Source organism: Anopheles marshallii, chromosome 2 (assembly GCF_943734725.1).
Source record: "Anopheles marshallii chromosome 2, idAnoMarsDA_429_01, whole genome shotgun sequence".
NCBI lineage: Eukaryota > Metazoa > Arthropoda > Insecta > Diptera > Culicidae > Anopheles > Anopheles marshallii.
The window spans coordinates 37,659,285-37,679,935 of record NC_071326.1 but is presented as its reverse complement, the minus strand read 5'-3'; the positions used below and the strand labels follow the sequence as shown (position 1 = coordinate 37,679,935).

Here is a 20,651-nt window from a genome sequence, read left to right as displayed (position 1 = left end):
GGAAAGCGTTGTCCGCACCCAAACCATCAACTATACGGTCCGAGTGGTCACTAGGTTCTGTCGACCGTACCGATGTCACTGGTTTCGCCTAATGGTGAAATAAACATGGGGATTTTATTGTCAAAGTAACATGGCCTTGGTTGGGTACTCGCACTTAGATTCAGCTTCCATCTCCCGGGATGTGGCCCGGTATAGCAGCAGCCGGGATGGAGCAAATAAAAAATGGAAAGTGTTTTTTCGTCCTCTGTCTAATCTCGGACGGAACCGCGTACGAATGGTGTCGCAGGACAACGATCAAGCGAACTAAAAAGGGGTTTCCAAACAAGTGGCACTACGCCAACACAGCTTTTGTATTACTTCCAATGGGCATCATTCGCTTGAAATGGCAAAAAATTTAGGATAACAAAGTGTCACCATGGATCAGACACCAATCTAAAATCTCGACCATCAATTGAACGATCCGCCCGTGTGGTGCGGGGCACGAGCCGTGCTGGTTAATGGTTGTTTTTAGCACGGCTTTTACAAATCTGGTTGTGTGCCGGGGACGGCGAGGAAATATGGGTTAGCAGACAATCGGTTACTGTTGGCAAAATAGGCCAGAATTTAGCACTATATGCTTTCATATATCAAAGTCAGCACCAAAAGTAAAACATTGATGCTGAGATACGCAGGCAAGGCCGTTGAAAACAAAGGGGCGTTTGTCAGATTAAAGTTTGAAGAAACTTGCGTACTTAACTCATCGTATGACGAGTATGAATTTGAGTCATTTATTGCACCGGTACGCTTATTCACCGTGGAGATGAATTTTTTTTCAGCGCTGACCAGAGCCTCCAGAGCGCAATCAAGGGAAAGGTGGTCGGATTTAGACGCCAGCAATGAAATGAAATAAATCCTTATTCTTTTATGGCACTTCAACTTCAATTGTTTTTGGCCATTATAGAACTTTCTTGACTTCCTTGGTTGTGTTTTCGTCTACGGAATCCGCAATTAGTTCAGTACAAAATAGATTTATGCATAATTTTAGTAGTCTTTAGTGTTGGTAGCATCTTGTCTATAAAATTGGGGTTTCGCGTATGGTGAGTGATGTTTGATAGTTAACGTAAAAGTTAGTTTAGTATTGCAACAGATCATAACAAAACTTAGAAAGCTCAAGTTTTCAACCTGAACCTATCAAATAATCCAGGTACCGAGCTGTATCATTCTGAACAGATTCGTCAAGGACATAGCATTTTGACATAAATAATAACATGAGGGATCAATGTTTCGGAAACACAATTTGAACAAAGCGCGATTAAAGTTTAGAAATTCAACTTTAAATAAAATTCCTTTAAAATATTAAATAACTTTGGCTATTCAAATAATTTTTTTAATTGTTGTTTTTGTTAAAAAGTTTCTATTAAATATTAGCTTGCTGGAAATAGCGGCTAACTTGGATCGGACCTGCAAGAAAAATGGTTTGTTTTGACATTTGTCCAGTAGCTGATAGAAGCTTTCAATAGGAAAGCAATCTAATTTTTTTTTTTTCTTTGCATAACTTGGCTTCTCTTTTGTATGAGGAGCTGAAAGCTTATAAGTCTGGAAACATCAAAACGCATACAAAAAAAATTACATAGAGTATGATTCCGGTCACGCGTGTTATAAAGCAGCCTTGACAGCACAACAAACCGTATCCTTAACGATTATTGACAACCACCGCGAAATGTCCATCAACTTCACCTAGATAGAGTTGAAATTCAAAGTAATAATCGAATTTCGTTTCAACGACATCCATTACTGTAAGAGCATTAATAGTCACGCTTATTACAGGTAATCAACGTGGACAGATAAGATATGTGAGACAGAAAAAAAAAATCGGACAGCAATTAAACGCACTGAATAATCTCAATATTCAATAAAGTTTTAAACTGGCCTTATTTATGCATCATACATGCAGTGTTTTCATTATAGCTAGGAAGGCAAACAAAAAAAAACAATTCGGAGGTTTAAATTGGATTTCGAAATAACGAAAATACGTCGTATTAAGATTCCTCAAAAAAGCATCCTTAAGAGGCTTGGCTGAGATTTCAACAATTTTATCCTTTAAGTAACAGGCTCAAGCATTACACTTGACTGCAGTGCTTAAGATGAGATAAAACCACTCCGTTATTGAATTGATTGATCATCGATGGTGATTTTGCTTTTGCTAATGGAATCAAAACGAAATGCCAATCGATGATGGGAATAAAAGAGCATACGGACGGACAAATTCAACCATCGTAACGTAAGATTCCAACGAATACGAAGGAGACCCAGAACGTTGGGTGCCATTCCTTGTGCCAGGTAGCTTTAGAGCAGAAACGAGAGAAGACAGAAGCAAAATAAAAAAAAACACACACACACACATATTCTCACCACGAAACTCATTGGTGTCCATTAGTTGAATGGATTGAGATGCAGTGGAAATTCTGCAGCAAAAAAAAAACCAAAAATACCATCGCTTCTCCCCAAAAATGTAGAACGAACGTCAACAAAACGACTGACCACTCGTCCGAAAACCCGCAGTCGGCCAGCTGGAACGCTGGCAGCAGAAGAATGATGTGACCTTCGGCGTGAGTTTCACACGCGCCGTACATTTTCCACTTTTCCGCTGACTAACGAAACCAAAAATGAAGTCCACGTGGCCCCAATCAAGTGGCATTCGTGGCAATTCACCGTGTACCGTTGGAACGCTGGGGTTTTTTTTGTATTTTGGAGGTATTGTAATGGATGAAAAATGAAATCCTGCTGCCATCCTTTCGGTAATAGTAGGGCTGGGATGGTTGGCGATCTTTTGCGTTGCGTCTTAGACACTCTATCCACCGTGTACCGGCACCCAGCGGTACCGGAAGCTGCGCAAGAAGCGTCCGACCGATGGAGCCAATCATGCACTGCACAGCATGGCGTGCTCGTGCACCGTACCGAAATGCAAGCCCAAGCCCGACACGGGAGCCCGAAACCATCGTTGGGGTCGGGTGAGCGTTAGCGCCTCGTCGAAAACCCATTTGGCTGTGGTTAACCCATCGGAATTCCCGGAAGAAAATGGAATAATAATGGATTATTGCACTATCGTCGGACGGTGGCACCGAATCAGGAGGTGGGTGGGTAGAAACAAGCAAAGAAAAGGGAAAGGGAACCAACTCCATTGCACTGCCCGTGCTAACCAACCGTCCAGCCTCGGGGTATGGAGGGGCACAGGGCGAGCAAGTAAAATAATGGTTCACGGGTTTCGACCATTGAACGGCCATTTGCTAACAACAGCAGCGTAGCAATAATAAAAAAAAACCCATGCAAAGCTCGAAAAAAGCTCCACAGAACACAGAAAGGCGAGTGCCGGGGATTTCTACAAAAGTTCCCTAGCCAGTCGCACCCTTTTCGAAGGGTTGGTGCGGATGCTGCATGTGCCCCATCTTGCTTGCAAAACTTCCAGCCGTTCTGCCGTTTTTCCCTTTCGTCGAAAGCAGGGAACACTTTTCATCGGAACGTGGTTAACTGGCTACTTTTTAATTTAGAAAATGGGCATAGCTAAAGTTTTTGGCTCCGGTTTTCCTGGCGGTTTTACTTATTCCATTTTATTCAAGGTGCGTTAGTTTCTTTTTTCCCTCCGCCCGTTTTCGTTAATCGTATAAAAAACAACCCTTTCTTAAGTATAAAACTGCGGGTGGGAACAAAATAAAAAACGTGAAAATGTATAAGAATGAATAAGTAAGAACACACCAAGCAATGCGAAGGGATTAAACTATCGTTGTGCTTTTGCGATCGAGGCATTTTTATGTTTACTTTACGGTTCTTAAGAAATACAGCATAGGGAAAGTGTGCTTTGCTTAAAATTAGCTATTTTTAACACTTTTTTGTGCAATGTCCAATACAACGGGACCTTTCTGCGTTTTGCGAATGGTTTAAATTAACACTTAAATATTAAACAAGTGTTGAAGTTCGTGAGTCCTGCAGATAAATTTGACGCTATCGGTATTACAGTTAAGCTCACTCTTTCGTCATCACCATCATTGACTGCTAGTAGCTAGTTGCAACACCAATTTTACATTACTTGTGGATATATAGGCAACATTACATCATAAACAACTGGTGGATCTCCACACTTAACTATCTTAAGCTTAATTCGGATTATGTGCAATATTTTTTTTTTACTGAAGTTTGCAAAATAGCAGGACCGCGCGTGAGTTACACTCTGTCCGATATCGTGTGTGATAGAATTTTAGTATTTTTTACAAGAACGACCAGGCTGTATTGCTTATAACAAAAGGTACCTTAATCGAAGATACAATTCACATTCGTTTGAAGACATTTACTTCTACAAACAGTGAAAGGTCACCTTATCCCGGGTGTACTCGGACGTTGTATTTTTTTGTGAAGGTATTATTGTGCCCTACATGAGTTCGCGAACCTTTTTCGAGCACCCGTTGCTATCCATGGGTTAACACGCACCTTTTGCTTATAATCCATTGACATTTCATGCATACCCATCGGTTACTACGATAAATTAATGGATGATTATATATGAAACGGCTTCAATGTTGAAAGATTACATATGGAACAAGATTAGAAGATTAACCACATGAATATCGATTGTCCAATCTTTATCGAGCTGCATTTTGTTGTAGTGTGCGTTAGGTGTGCCATCGAAGAAGCGTATCGGTTAAACGCACCTAAGATATGAGTTGAGTTAGAGCAAAAGTTCGGTAAATGATGAATCTAGACTGTTGCCGTTATGATTCGAGTATTAGCAAAAGCTCTGCAAAAATGTTCAGCTTTCTTTAGCCCTTTACCGTATTCGAGACTGTAGATAGAATAATGTGGTCGAAATTTTCAACGCAACTTAATACTTTACCTTCCGCTCCCACATTGCCCTTCGAATGCTCAATTAGGTACGAGCAAACATATTACAGACCAATTTTAAGGAAGATAAACAAAAACCACCACACTCAGGTAAATAGCCTTCAAGCTCTGCAGGAACGATTTTCCCAACTGTGATCATTTCAACAAAATGCCATAACGAACCATTTAGCGCATGACGGCACAAAAAGAACCAGAAAAATAACGGATAAATTTAAACGGCTCGAGGGTAAAATGGTTTGATTTGGGAAATGAAAGCTAGCTGAGAGCGTATCTTCACCGAAATGTTGACTAAAGCAAATCAAATTATTGGAGTAGGAAATCAAACAACATTTACGTGTTCGCTCTGCACGTAAAGCTCGATGTTGGGAGCGGTTTGCCAAACGGTCGATAAGAAAAATGCCGTTTCGGTAGAATTTGATGTGATAAATTTAGCATTTTACACGCGCAATTAAATTGGTTGCTTTTCGTTGAAAGGGAAGTAAAATCAGCGATAAATTACAATGTTTTTCTATAGAAATACAAAATTTTGATGCACGAGCAAAAACTTAATCAGTGTGTGGAGTATGAAATTGATCTATTTTTTGCAGAGATATAAAATCATTTTTCGTGGAACATTGAACGAGCTTAATTTTACCGAAAAACAATTAGGAATATTGATGATTATTGAAAGGTTTGGTATCTTTATTCTAAATATTAAAAATAAATAAATAAAAAAGTAAGTGTAACTTTATGCTGTCAAATGTTTGCATAAAGCTAATTTTATTAATTCTTAATCGCTTCCATTTTAAGGATTGTCACACGAAAGCGAAAAAAAAAATCATTCAGAAGCCATAATAAAATAAAATTTAAGCCATTAGTAAAGTTTTGTTATTTTCATTTCATTCATCTACCACACCATAACTGTACGCTAGCACCTTACGCTTAACTTCGCTGATTAGGTTTTGTACTACATCTAAAGTTGTAGACCAATTCTTTACCAATGTTTACCAATTTCTTTTCCACTAACGCTTACGTTTTCTTCATGTCTGCTTAAGATACATCCTTTTTTTATGCTTTTCTTATGCTTTTTCGTGTTGACTTCATAATAGTTCAGTATTTTTCGCTGGCCCTTGGTTCCGGAGCGTTGGGAGATCTCATGTTCTTGAGGACGTAAGTAATCTACCACTCCAGGATGAAAATTGAACAATGATACAAAAGTAGATCGGGCCAGAAGAATGTACGACCCTCGTGTTGCCCTCGTACAGAGGAAGCAGACGCATCTGCAGACAATCCTTGAGGTATATCTTCCAGATTACATATTGATTTGAGATTTAGGGAAACTGGCATCGATTGAAAATTATTTATTAACTCTGAACTGCTTCTACTCAAATTTAAAAGAGAAAATACAAAATGGATAATTTTTTTAGCGCATATTTTCTATGATGCAAATTCCTGTGGGACACCCTTTATATCAGAACATCACCAGGAAACGTTCGTACATTTCTTATGGAAATTCTACATGGAAAAGAAAAGAAACGGCCTCACATTCCTACCAGCACGCTGCTTTAAAATTTTGTACAACCAGAGCTAGAAGAACCCCCGTTTTGTAAGTGTTTGTACGAACCCTATCGGACAAAGTTCCGCCAGGTTCCACATCAAACCAGTGTTGTCGGGGCTTGCTCAAACATTTGCCCAGCGGTTTGCCTAAGCAAAGCGATTGCGATAGCATTGCAACCAGCAAAAGTTGTGCGCGAGGAAAAATTCTGAGGTGTCTGTTTACCTTAACCTTGTCGCCCCGATGGCACCAGAACGCTGGGCCCAGTTGTTACTGTGTCCACGATGCAGCGTTTTTTTTTGGTTCGCTCAATTTTCTTCATTTCCCAATGTCGCACGGAATGAAGAGACTTGCAATAGGTTGGCAAGCGCTGTAAAGGGTACGTACGGGGTTGAAGTGCCCAAGAGCGAGAAAGGAAGAGCGTGAAAGATAGAGATAGCGAGAGATAGGGAGGGAATGAGCAAAAAACAACAACTCCTCAGAAATGTTACCGTGTGAACATTTTGCATGTATACTGAACGTTCACGGGTGGACGAAAGGACCAACAAAAACCGATCCCCGTATTGGAATGCTACAAAAAAAAAGAATCACCATGAAATCTCAACAACACCGAATACGCCAAAGGGAACTGGCTGCCTGTTTACTTGTCGCATCTCATAATACCATGCCGGGATGAGATGTGACACGGTCGCTGGCAGATTTCTTGCTCTTGAACCGTTCTTCAACTTTAACCTCAGCCGTTCACAATTTTTCCATCGTCTTTGCCGAAACGAAAACACCGACAGAATAAATGCTCTGTCTGTCGCTCGGTAACCGGAGCTGTTGAGTCAAACAGAAGACAAAACAAAGGGTGAATAATACATTCGGGACCTGCAATCAGTAACGAACGCATTCACCTGTGGCAGTGTAAACGTTTACCTTTCCTTACCCGTCCACCTAGGCGCGTGATTGTGTTGCGTCCGAGAGGAAAAAAAAGGATCCCTGCAATCCTTTAGGCGAAAGAAAACGCTGGACAGCAGTAGAATGGGCCCTGTTCATGTGCGACATAAAACCCGCTGGACCAAGATGTAGTGAGCCGTGTCGAAGAAATGCACGGCACGTGAAATACGACCGATTGAAAATTGATAAGCGAAAAAAAAATAACTCACACAGACACACATTTGCATTGTTTCCCGGTCCTTTTTTCACTTCTGGTGGCCTTTTGCTTTTGCACTGTCCTTCCAGGTCGTTGTTTATATAGTGATAAAAATAACAAAAAGGATACAGTTTTCTGAATTTTTACGAGTACATACCCCGGTTTGTTGCAGACAGACGCTCGGAGCCTTTTTTTTTTACCCTATTCCAGAGACTCAAACAGCGCGTATATACTCTGATAGGTTCTAAGTTGATGTAAATTTATTGAGAAGTTTAAAGACCTGTTTTTCTTAGTATTAATTTGACTTCAAATTCAATTCAACTTCAATTCGAGAACCAATCATTCGTGACTTTCCGGTCTTGTTAAAGAAGACAACTATTTTTTAAGTGATTTTTTATACAAGTTCCTAGTCACTGAATGGTCAACACATCTACGTATTGTCTACTCTAGCTATGCGCTGTGCGTTCATTCATGCGTACAGTCAAAACCGAATGGTGTTATTAGTTCATTTCTAAATCTTAATAGGGTAAGTGTACTAATAGTAGTGCAATTAGTCAGCATGGCACAATTTAAACTATAATTTTGTAGAAATAAAGTACGCACATATGTACACGACAAAGGTTAGGCACAAAGAGACCGGTTCGCTTCACGTTATGCTTTGACCTGTCAACGCAGCCGTGCTGCCAACCTGTAGTGTTTATTCCATTGCAGTTTATAAAGTCTCGTTGTATACTAGCGGTGTTGATAATGATGGTGATGATGTTGCATTATAATTCTATGTTGGAGATGTTTCGAAGAATGAAATTTTTATGTTTCAACGAAATATGTTAGAAAATAAGATTCTCTTTTATAAAACAACGATATCCACCCTTTAGTATAGCGAACTTAATGAAAAAAAAAACACTTTTTTTAAAAACGTTCCTATAACTGTGCCTGTAACGGTGGTATGGTTCGTACGACCCGTGGCACCGCTATTGATACCCTTACCCTAATTAAGTTCCCTTTTTACCCCGGAAGGAAACAATTTTACATCGCGAAACTCTTCGCGTAAATCAAATGTATCAAATGTGTTCTTTAAAGAGGTTATCAAACTCGAATGATATAGGTAGAACGACTTTTGATGCAGATCAAGGATGTAGTAACCTCATCCATGTGCCGGGGAAATTTCATAAGCAAGCGAACAGATTGTGAAGAAATACCTGCTCGAGATGGATAAGACTCCAAATGGAATTCATCGTGCAAATGAGTCAGTCGAAGTATGGGAATAATGGGAGTAATGATGCATGAAAATCCTTCCTCACCAAATGTTAAATATATTCGTACTGCCGTAGAACACCAACACTTCCAATGGCAAGGAAAAGAGGCAGACATTTTCTTTATTATTTGCCAATAATCCTCAAACACAGGAATATTCTATAATAACTTCGTGGCACAGCTGTTTACCAAAATCATGAACAAACCTGATCCACAATTCGATTTTTCTTTTTAACAATAACGAAATATAAAAAAAAAAACTTTTTAGAATCAATTGCTTTAACAAAACGAATAAAAATATTAAAAATAATTTGAGAAAAACCGGGCAGGTTTTAACCTAAAGATCCTAAAAGCATTTACATTCAACCCGTCCATTCACCTCGTGTGTTGTGAAATGGCGATATTCACTTTGTGCCATTATCGCATTGCAAATGAAGTGAAAATTTGTACCCATTTTACTGGCGTGTAATCACATATTTTTCGTTTTATGCTGCTATCAGCTTTGTTTTTCGTTGTGCTCATGAGTGTGATGATAAACCAACATAACTAGTTGGACAGGATGTAGCATCTCAACCGTTCGTAACGGACCAGTGCCTGCAAGACAATCACGGCTGGAATGAATGGTGGGGTGGGGCTGTTTTCGTTTTGCGCCATGCGAAAAGTTATTTCTTTCATTCTGTAACGTTTTTTTCAGGTTTCAGAAGCTCTAGGAAGCACGCAATCGAACGATAGTTTCCTAGCACATTCTTTTCTCAACTACTCTTCAACAGTGCTCTCCCATCGGTCCGGTTTAGTCTCCCTATGAACTCAAATAAACTCCCTGCTGTCCGTCATACTTTATACACACTCGACAGAACGGACTGACGGACGAATAGAAACACAGACCAGCACAGTAAAAAAAACTACACTACTACTACACAAATATAGAAGAAACCTAATGGAAAGGTGGTTGCAGCAAGGAGGCAAAAGTTTTCCGGTTCACAAAGTACATACACCCACACAGAGGCAATAAAGCACATAACTCTACCAAACAGAAACCGTCGTTGCACACTAGCGCTGCAAAACAAATTATAACATATAACGCCGAGAACTAAACCAACACCGAAAACTTAAATTTAAAATTACGCTCGCGCTACCGACAGCTTCGCTTCGCTGGATTTTGATTCGAATTAGTTTTCTTTCCGCACACTTGCCGTCTACTTTCGGCCACATTTTTTATTATACGCTGGCGAATATTTTAGTTGTTTTTATGTTTTGTTTCACTCTCATTGCGCCCAGCCGAGAGTGATAAGAGTTGTCTGGCTGTTTGACGTGAGTGAAGTTAAATAGAGTTCGGCCAACTCGTTTAACTTCTGCCGCTACCAGGCGTCTCCATGGGTGATAGCGAGATGGAGGCGCCCAGTTGTTCACTCCATTACCGAGTTGATCGTCAAGCTTTGGCGATGGAGCCGGTTTTAGGTTACTTTTTGTTTACAATTATATTAATAATTGTTGTGCTTCATGACACTTTTACAAATGCGAAAAACATATTTTAGTTATTTATGCTGTTGTAATTAATTCAATTTGTCCGAACACGGCACAATGGCTTAAAAATCCTACGGGTCAAATTTAACAGTCACTTCAAACGCTACCAGCGCGAAACATAAGAGCAATTCATCTTAAAGTTTCTTTCAAAGTTCAAAGGCATGGACGAGTGTATAAAAACGAAAACAAAAAAATCGCCGGTAACGAAAGAATTTCAACTGGCCACAAATGCTCTCCACACTTGCGAACACATGCGAATGCATCCCTACACACGCAACTGACCGTACCGGATCCCAGCAAAAAGTCAGCCAAAGACCGAACGGCTGACCACGGTGTTCGATAAAAGGCAAAGTTTTAATTGAATTGCTGGCTGTTCTAATTCGTCTACTGTCACTTTGAAGACGGATTTTGATTCGTGGCTGCGCGGCTACCGAATGGCCGGATTTCCTACCTCACGGACACTTTAAGCGATCCTGCACTGATTCGGCCACCGTCCTCATTCGAGCTGATTTTGGTTCGAGGGCTTTACACTAAAAGTTCGGCCACTCACACACACACACACACGTACACCATGTGTACACGCATGTTCGCGAACTGATCAACTTTTCGCATGAGCGACTAATTGGTCTATTGTTTAACGGAACGGTCGAAAGTAAAGGAATTTAGGCATAGAATTTCCCACTCCCCATACACACCACTACATCACTCCACGTGTCTTCCATGCCCATGCAAGCAAGCGTTTCGGGACGATCGTTCAATTTTCTCATCGCTTGGCGTGCAGCTTCAGCTTTTGTTCGGAACTACATTTTCCATCCAATTGCTCGCCGACAGATTGAAGAAATGCCGTCGAACGGGTTTCCCGGGCCAAACCTTCTAATGGCATTCCGCAATCATGGCGCCGCACGATAACAAAGCACCCCGGGAATGGAGGAAAGAAATCGAATAGCAAAATAGACAAACGATTGAAGTTTCGCTCCATTGTCGCCGTGCATATGCCCGGTTTTTTGGGAAGCACAGGGAAAAGTTTTTCGTTCAACTTTTCGACTGACTGTCCATGGTCGGTGGTGACGCGTTGAACTCACTTTGCTAGAGTGTGGTTTTCGAAAAGTTTAAGATAGAGTCGTATGTGGCTTTTGGGAAACGGAAAGGATTGTATCCGTGGCGAATCATTTCGTTTATGCTCGATTTGTTTTGCAGGATGAAGTGCTTTCGTTCCCAAAATGAACTGTCCAACTTTGGGTTTGTTCTTTTAAAGGTGCATTTTTTAAACTTAAAGCAACAGTTAAAATTAATCAAAAATCATAGAAAAATTAATGAACATTTTTAAATATGTTTTTTTTTTAGTTTTTTACGTTATTCATAAGATATATTGCGAAATATTGTAAACCTTCATTTGGTCATAAAGCCGTAAGTATGAAGTACGTGTTTCATATATTTTGTGGCATTTGAGAACCTGTAGCACTTCTTTGTCCAGTTTTTCCCTTAGCAAAATTATAAACACTTACTCACTGGATAATACATTATAAAGAATATAATTAAGAATATAATATTTCAACTACCTTAAGTTCATTCTATCTTACTTTGGGTGACGATTGTTCAGTGTACGTTGACTACATGCAAATTGTTAAAATAACCCAATCTACTATTGGGAACTATTGAACATTGGTTGAAATGTTGACATAATCAAACGAAAACGTTTAATAGCGCTTTTAGCGTATAATTAATCCCAACTTTAGGTAATAGCACGAACAGCGGAGCAAAAGGCTATTGAAGAGAGAGGATGGTCAAAGAGGCAACAAATCGAATCAAGTAAAGAAATCACGTTTGGTACATCAACATTGAATAGTAGCAATACAAATAAGCAACCGTAAATATAATTTGGGATCGGCTTTTTTCCAGGCTTTGTTTGGTTGCCATTCGGATCGTCGTGAGGTAGATGGTCTATATCCCAGGTTATCATTTTTACTGAATATGGCATACTAAGCATAATTTGTCTCCTTGTTTCCCTAGATTCAGCTAATTTATGGATTTATACTACGATTATGCATCATCTACTGACATGTACACGTCTGACAAAAGACTCAACTATCGAGTGGTCTCTCACTAGCTAGTACGTACTCATATCCCAACCCGTTAAGGTCGACTGTATGTTGATAAACTGTTTCCAGTGTACTGAAAGTATGCTAATTTCGATAAGTTCATTAAGGCCACTAAATGCCTGTAAATCTTTGCTTACTATTACAATCATCCCAATGTTAATATATGCATGTAAGAAGCAAACATAGCTTTAAATCATTCATATTTCAATTTCTTATGTTACATAAGGCTTTAAATTGAATAATAAATTTCTTGTACATTTTTTAACATCAATTAACATTAGCACTAATTAAAAATGAAGTCAAATAATGATTTAATCTATACAAACAATAATTTAATACACAACATAGAGATGATGGAAGAAACATGAGGCATAAGAAATAGAAACGCTACAAAACAAATCTGCCAAAAATGATTGCTTGATGTTTATGGCAGCAAACAAAACCTACATCTCAACCGTCCTACTAGTGTTACCTCATGTTTCCGTTTGTTATATTAAACGAAAGACATGCGAAAGTATCGCTGGAGCCAGGCGCATTTTGTACAACTGTTGCAGAGTCCGAAATGAAACAACAACAAACACCAATAAAAAGTGAAAGAAATAACAATCACATTCCGGACACACACAACAATTACACAACAGAAGAATAAAACCAAGACCCCATCTTCTCCGGTTGTAGTGTTAGCTTTTGCACAACTAAACAAACCTCCCACATCAGACAGTAAACTATAACGGAAGGTAGAAGAAAAAAAAACACTCGTGTAAGACGGATACAAAACTAGGTGTAAAAAGTAGAAGTAATGTTACATCCAACAAGGGTACAACCGCTCCAACTCCATTTTCCTTTTTTTTTCTTGGTTTGTTGCTCTAGTGGACATTTTGTACCACATTTAGTTTTGTCTTGAACGATAAAAAAAAGTTCAAGATTCCTTCGAAAGAAAAGCAAACAAAAAATGGCATGTGGCAACTTTCTTTCGGTTTGTTCGGTTCTGGCGGCGAAAGCGTAGAGAAGCGAGTGGCAAAAACATGCCCTAACGCTGTTTTGAAAATACGCCCAGTCTGGACGAACATTGCCTTCCCTTCATTTTTCTTATTTTGGCCTTATTGTGCCCTCCATCCTTCAGGAACGGTGTACGGTCCATCTAGTACATAACAACCCAACCCACGGTTGAGTGAGGAAAAATAAACGCAAAGGGAAGAAAACGCACCGAACCAAAGGACAACCACCTCCCAGGAATGAATCTTGATGATTAATCATTAATCTTGCCCTGTCATGTTTACATACGCAGGGTGAGCTTCCGCACAGTCTTGGGTTGCCGTTGGCTTCTTGATATCGTAACTCGTCCGCCTTTACACGCTTACAAAAAAACACACACGCACACGCACATTCGCTCCTTTCACTACGCAGTGTAACTCACGTCCATCTATGCCACGTGTAAACGGGCCTTTAGCACGGGACGCAAAGCTAACGGAAGCAATGGTTTCCGTTTACCACCGGATGTAGTGCTGTTTTTCTTTTTGTCCTTCTACACCCTATATGTTCATGTGTCTCCCTCGAGTCTAATCCTCGGGGAATGTGTCCCTTCGTAACATTTTTTTCCCACCTAGCAGACGAGCGATTCGGCTAGATTGTGGTGAGCAAGTTGTGAAAGGAAGGAAGAAAAAAAAACAAATAAACCACGAACGAAACGCACCGAAAGGCAAACAGCTGTTAAAACTTCCGGTCTGTTCCTCCGGCCACCTCACTAACAACACATGCCGATGTTTTTTTTTTTCATTGCTTTTCCTTCGAGTTTGAAAAAAAAATACCCGCTTCAGGTGTATCTGTGTAGTGCCGTAAAACCCTCTTCACGCTATGACGTTTTGTTCTATTCAATTCGCACCGTGAGACTTTTGTTGTGGTCGAACGCTAACGCCCGCTTGTAACTTGTTGGGAGGACGATGCTAACCGACAGAAGCGATGGTACGGCGGAAAAGCGCTCAGTAAACAAATCCTTTCCAGCTGTCGACAGGTTTCGCCCCCGTTGGTTAGTTGTTCCGCCAGAAGCTCCCCTAAGGGAACCGGGCGAAATGCTGGAGTAGCAAGTTTTCCGCGGGAGAAATGAAAAGTGATGAAAGATGTCCCACTGCGTAACGTCAATTATGATGATGATGGAAAGAGCGGAAGTTTTGGCGGATCAGTTTAATCCAGGCTGGAATGTTCACGTTGGCTAACGTAAACCGTTTACGGATCTAGTGGCATTATGCGTAACGTTTCTTTTTTTTTATTCCAACAATCCGTACTCAAGTACTAGACACAAATGGCAATAAAAGAAGAATACATTTGTATTGTAGTTTTAGTGCACTTTTGTTACTTTTACATACCATCAATTTTCCAGACCCGATTAGGAAAGCGATTGTGCACTATACGCCTAAATGTATGCTATTTGATATTATGGTATGATTTTTTGTACCAAACCGTAAGTCAAAGAGGGTTATTTTTGAAGTATTTTTCTTTATATGCTTGTGTTACATAAAAAAAAACAATACAAATAACTTCAATAACATGCGTGTTTAATAATCCGTCATCCAAACAGCACCTAACACCTGTAATGCAAATGGAAATAAACGATTTCACTTTACGAAAAGCTCACGAACCTCATTGGAAGGCAGCAAAACCAGCTTGGGCACATATGTCTTACACATAAATTGTAAAAAAAGGAAAAAAAAAACGGGCACATATATATCGGTTTGAGGTTTTATTTATGAACACTGTGTTAAAAAAATAGTTTACTTCCCTTTCGGTTTCGGCGCCCTTCAGCGTAATGTTCTACAAGGCATTCTAATAGTTTCTAAAACAGGCCTTCACACCTAACCCACAAATACCAAAATTCAGTAAGCAACTTAATGCATCCTTTAATCTGCCATTATTATTTCAGCAAACAATAGATGATCGTGTGCCGTTTGTGTACCACCGTCTCTTTCCTACACTAGACAGAGAAGCTCTTCAACAAATTAACCAACAATAATCCATTTGCGTACAACGTACGCATCCAATGCAAACGGTATTGTTCCGTAGCGAGATGCAAACACATACTGTTGCGATTTGATTTAAGCGATACAATTTATCTCACACAAGCTGTGTCTTTCCTATTCCGCTGATCCATACGGTTTCCATAGCACCGTACAATATTCATACGATTTCGGGACGCAAAGCGAACAGCAGTGTATGCATCAGTCAAAAATGCTGAAAGCCGGAAACAAATTGTGCTTTATGTGCGTTCAAAATGAAATTTATGCCACCACGTGTCGTGTGCTCTTGGGACCATCCACACGCAAAACATCCAGCCTGCGAATCGCTTTAGCTCACAAGACTCAAAGTTATTCAAATAGGTAAAATAATTTGAAGAAAACACACTTCAAACGCAAATGCAATAATCAAAAACAATTCAATACGATTTTTTGTACTCCCATAGCCGGTGTTGTTGCTGGGACATTTTCGAATATTTTTTGTTTATTAAACTGAATACCTTTTCAAACGTTTGCAATATGTTAATTCTGAGTTCCGGGATCTCGTCCTCCCTCTACTATGGTTAGCTTAATTGTTCCAGTAAATGGAACTAATGGATGTGGCGGCTGCTACTGAAAGGTTCTCGATATTCTCTACAGTTCACTCCTGCCTCCCTGTTAAGCGGTCGCCTTTTCGCTCTGTTCCGGCACAGTGGCCATCGTGTTGGATTGAGCAGCAACAGCACTCGAGGATGGAGCAGCCGTATAGCCGTACATTGGCTGGAAAGCCTCACCGTCATCGCCCTCCTCTCCCTCGCCGTCCGAGTCGAACGTGTTGTCCGGGATGTCGTACAACCGCACCATCGGCTTGTTCGGGTCCTTCATGATCAGATACTTGCCATCCTTCTGCTTCATGCAGATGTCGATAATACACCGCAAAATACCCCAAGCATTGTCCATGCTCAGGTTGATCTGGTTCGCAAACTCCTGCGGCTTGAACTGCTGCGTGCCCAGAATGACGTGCTTGGACGAGTCACGCACGTGCGCACGGGACACGTAACCGAACTTGAGCTGATCGGAACCGGCCAACAGCGCTTGCACCGTCCACTTGGCAAGCTTGCACGAGTTGTTGCGTAGCTCGTTGGCCAGGATGGCACCACGCTGCGTATCCAGCTTCTGGCGCCACTCGACGGCATTCGCGATCTTCGAGTCCCACTCGTTCAGTGCCTTGATCGTCAGGAACTGAATGTCACCCTGGGGCATCTTCAGCACCGCATCGTGCTCACACCGGGCCACCAGCGTAATACCGTTGTTTAGATCCCATTTACGATAGCGATAGGCAACGCTGGCCACCTCGCCGTCCTCCTCATCGCCGATGAACGGGTTGGGCTTGTCGAACTTGTACTTCGGATCCTTTTCGCCGTTCTTCAGCACCTGCTGGCTGAAGTTGTGATTGATGAACGTTGCCTCGATGGACAAATTTCGCGGCGCGTTCAGCGGTGCCCCATCCTCGGTCGGAGGATCACTGGCCGTCTCGTTGACAGTCAACAGATCGAACTCGGTATTGTCGCGCTTGTCCATGAACAGCTTGCCGCCAATTTTGTCGATCACGATATCCCACGAGTAGTTCGACCGTGTGCAGCACATGATTGTCGCCAAGAGGGCATCGGTCGCGTACACATTTCCCACCGTCTTTGACAGCTGGCGGATGATCGGATCGTCTGTCGTCGTGACGGTGTGGAAGATACGGTCGACGCTCTGCAGCGGCCGCTCGTTCTTCACGTTAACACGATCGTACGTCTTGTCGTAGTACTCGAGCGTACCGCACGTTATGATGTCTTCGCCTTCCTTCACGCTTGGCAGGGACAGCTTTGCCAGCCGTGGAAAGTCCATTTCTTCGATCGTTACCCAATCCGGTCGCACCGTCACTGACGCATCGCGAATCTTTGGCGGTGGGCCACGCATACCCCACTTGCGCGTGGTACCACGACGCTGGTCACGCAGCTTCGACGCACTCTTGGAAAGGGTCGTCATGCCACCGACCTGTACACCACCGCGGGCACCACGGCCGCGACCCGAGCTAAAAAAAAAAACAAATAAAGCCCGTTAATATACCTCTCTCCACTATTGATTCTTACCACGATCACATACCGATTGTTACGCATATTGCCACGGAAGCGTCCTCGCTGATGAGGCGGCTTCTGGATCCTCGCACTATCAACCAGATGGAATGTCGTCTCATCCTCCTCGTGGAAGTAAGCGTACTGGCTGCCTCCGCCGAACTGCGACGCGTACTTATCTATAACACAGTAAAGCATCGCAATTAAAAACAAACCCAAAAGAAGTCCACCCAAACGCTTTGTGATGAACGGAATTTAGTATTGAGGTTATGTTACACTCACTCGAAAACTTCTTGTCCGTCTGGGCCGTGCCCGTCCAGTCGCTGATCTTTCCCAAACGGTCGCTCTTGCTGAACGGCTGATAAGGAATGTCCTTGAACGCTTCGGGCAACTCACAAGGACCTAAACAGCGGACAAACAAACCCGTACGGTGTTAACCGATTACGGTATTACAATCAATTTTTCGACAGCCGGGATGAGACATGCACACAGTTGCTTACCCCAGCTATCTTCGTTGCATTGGAGCTGCGGCGGTTCGAACGTCGCAATCTCCGGCGTACAGCTAATGGTTTCACTCATCGTAAACGCGCTGCCCCGAGAACCGACAATATGCCTGGTTTTACCGAATAATCGACAAAATAAGGCTGCACTACCGGAGAAAAAAGGTGCCTTTCAATAAATCTGCAAAGCGACCGAACGTGGCTGCTTTCCGTTTTGACAGCCCGAAATGATACCTGTCAAACTTCATTGGCAGGGTTGTACAGAATGTTGTGTGCAGTGCAATTGTAGAATAGACGATAATATCGCTAACAAATTGATTTGGTTCCCAATCTTTCAAGAGTTCGAATTATTTTATGAATTGTTACTAAATTAATCAATTTATTCTTCGCATGTAAATATCAACAGTCCGCCTTTGGAATACAACCGAAAATCGACGAAATCTACAACGGACCCACCCTGTGCCTTTGGGGGAGGGGAAAAATAAAGACAATTTGTAGCCAGTTGACAGCGAAGAAAACAACACACATATTTACGATTTCAACTTATCACTTAACTTAGTCAATTCTGTTATCGTATGCTCGTATCCGTTTGCGAGCAGTGCGTGAAATCAACGTTAATTGAACTATTAATCGACTCATTCTCCAGCTTCGGTCCATCGCAAATGCCAATATGCTGGTGCTAGTGTTAGGCGACCTACACATTCCCCACCGGTGCAGCAGTGTTCCGGCCAAGTTTAAGAAGTTGCTAGTTCCGGGGCGTATACATCACATTCTCTGCACCGGGAACCTATGCAGCAAGGAATCGTACGACTATCTGAAGACGCTCGCCAACGATGTGCACATTGTGCGCGGTGATTTCGACGAAAACACCAACTACCCGGAACAGAAGGTCGTCACCGTCGGGCAGTTTCGGATTGGACTTTCACATGGCCACCAGGTGGTACCGTGGGGCGATCCGGAAGCATTAGCGCTGATTCAGCGACAGCTTGACGTGGACATACTGATATCGGGGCACACGCATAAGTTCGAGGCGTACGAGCACGAGAACAAGTTCTACATCAATCCGGGCTCAGCAACCGGTTCCTATAATCCGCTGGACACCTCCGTCATCCCGTCCTTTGTGCTGATGGACATTCAGAGTACGACGGTCGTAACGTACGTGTACCAGTTGGTCGGTGACGACGTGAAGGTGGAACGAATTGAGTATAAGAAGAATTGAGCACCGTCCCACGGGTACCACGGGCTCATCTCGCAAGGGCGTAATAGAACGCGTAAATCGAATAACGAGAGATGTGAATTTAACTATGCATAAATATAATTGTATTCGTGAATGAAAACTGTTTTACATGTGGAAACATCATTTTGGTGGCGGTGACTGCTGCCAATATGCAGTAAGGTAAGGTGGCAAGCGAGCGAGTGTTGTGTTTAAAGCTCCACCTCCGAAAAAACAAAACATCCGAAACAACAAATCGCACAGCAGCAACTGTTTGTCTTTTACATTCTTCTTCTTCTTCACATTGGTTAACGTCGACTCCGCACTGTGATTGTCGCTGAGCGCCTGAAGGCGTCGATGGAATGATGGTCTGTGAACCGGAAGCGATCTCACGAAAGCATACATCTGTCTTTGGAGGCACTGTTTCCGCTACCAACAGCAATTCTGCGCGACGCATTGGAGGGATTCCGTTCCTGCTGGTTTTGGCGCAGTTGGGCCTGTTCGTCCTCTTCCTGCATGGATAATGCAATCGCACGTGCCAGGGCCTCATCCTCGGACATTCCGCCCTGCACGATAGCAATGTGTTCGTTTGCAGTGGTCGATGTGACGGCGTTGCTCCGGACGGCACTGCCACTGCTTGTAACGCCAGAACGGAAGGCGGCGAATGGTCCGGATGATGTTGGCTTGCTGGTGGTTTGTCGCTGAATGGCGGCCGTTGCTACGAGATTCCGTTGACCCGCTGCCGGGCCAGCACAGTCATGATCGGTGGTGTGACGATGCTTCAGGCAAAAGTTCAACCGACACACGCTACAGTTGACGGGAATAAGCTCCTTTTTCTTGCAGTTGCGATATGAACAGCGGTTGGTGTATATTTTCTTCCGGTCGGATGTACAGAACCGATCGATATGCGCACCCACTGTGATATCGGGCGAAACATCGCGCGGGGTCGGTACCGGATCACCGCACAGTGGACAAATAGGAACTTGAACATCTTTCTTGTAGGCCGAAGGGCACGCATGGTCCTTGTAGCTGAAGTGATCCGAGCTGCAAACAAAGAACACGGAAGAGGAAACAAATAAAGCACAACCGACGTCATATACAAACAGCTGACGAAATACCGGAATACATACCAAAATATGGCACCACAGGCGTCGCATTTCATTGGCAAAAAGTCTAACTTGTTGCAGAACTGCTCCGAGCAGTGTTTGCCCAAATTCGGAAACTCCATTGTGATGGCACCTTACGTTGAACGTATTTCCGTGCGTGTTTTCACCAATACGGCACTATTGTTTCACTAGCGATGAGTCACTTCCCAGCGTGCCTACACTTCGCGCCACTACGTCACTTATTAAACAGATGGAACAGGCCTGTTGATGCGTATATTTATGTTAAAAAGTGCCTGCAAAAGCTCCC

The 20,651-nt window shown here is 42.3% G+C and overlaps 3 protein-coding genes across 3 annotated transcripts; 1 reads left to right on the top strand and 2 right to left on the bottom strand.

Moving 5' to 3' along the window:
- Positions 1-16,083: 16,083 nt before the first annotated feature.
- LOC128708554 (eukaryotic translation initiation factor 3 subunit D) lies at positions 16,084-18,104 on the bottom strand. Its single transcript, XM_053803532.1, has 4 exons — positions 18,026-18,104; positions 17,808-17,927; positions 17,557-17,704; positions 16,084-17,485 (listed from the first exon to the last, which is right to left on the bottom strand). The coding sequence occupies exons 1-4, from the start codon at positions 18,102-18,104 to the stop codon at positions 16,084-16,086; spliced, it is 1,749 nt and encodes a 582-aa protein (XP_053659507.1).
- Positions 18,105-18,695: 591 nt separating this feature from the next.
- LOC128719181 (vacuolar protein sorting-associated protein 29) lies at positions 18,696-19,244 on the top strand. The gene has a single exon (XM_053812804.1). The coding sequence runs from the start codon at positions 18,696-18,698 to the stop codon at positions 19,242-19,244; it is 549 nt and encodes a 182-aa protein (XP_053668779.1).
- Positions 19,245-19,627: 383 nt separating this feature from the next.
- LOC128708071 (AN1-type zinc finger protein 2A) lies at positions 19,628-20,466 on the bottom strand. Its single transcript, XM_053803029.1, has 2 exons — positions 20,369-20,466; positions 19,628-20,282 (listed from the first exon to the last, which is right to left on the bottom strand). Exons 1-2 carry the CDS (start codon positions 20,464-20,466, stop codon positions 19,628-19,630), a joined length of 753 nt encoding a protein of 250 aa, XP_053659004.1.
- Between the last annotated feature and the right edge of the window lie 185 nt (positions 20,467-20,651).

What these genes read in the sequence shown, in the direction of transcription:
- LOC128708554 (XM_053803532.1), bottom strand. Translation starts at nt 18,104, where the DNA reads ATGAGTGAAACCATTAGCTGTACGCCGGAGATTGCGACGTTCGAACCG. An exon ending in ATGCAACGAAGATAGCTGGG is followed by an intron (nt 17,928 to 18,025) that starts GTAAGCAACTGT and finishes TCCGCTGTTTAG; the next exon opens with GTCCTTGTGAGTTGCCCGAA. An exon ending in GACGGACAAGAAGTTTTCGA is followed by an intron (nt 17,705 to 17,807) that starts GTGAGTGTAACA and finishes ACTGTGTTATAG; the next exon opens with ATAAGTACGCGTCGCAGTTC.
- LOC128719181 (XM_053812804.1), top strand. Translation starts at nt 18,696, where the DNA reads ATGCTGGTGCTAGTGTTAGGCGACCTACACATTCCCCACCGGTGCAGC.
- LOC128708071 (XM_053803029.1), bottom strand. Translation starts at nt 20,466, where the DNA reads ATGGAGTTTCCGAATTTGGGCAAACACTGCTCGGAGCAGTTCTGCAAC. An exon ending in GCCTGTGGTGCCATATTTTG is followed by an intron (nt 20,283 to 20,368) that starts GTATGTATTCCG and finishes CTTTGTTTGCAG; the next exon opens with CTCGGATCACTTCAGCTACA.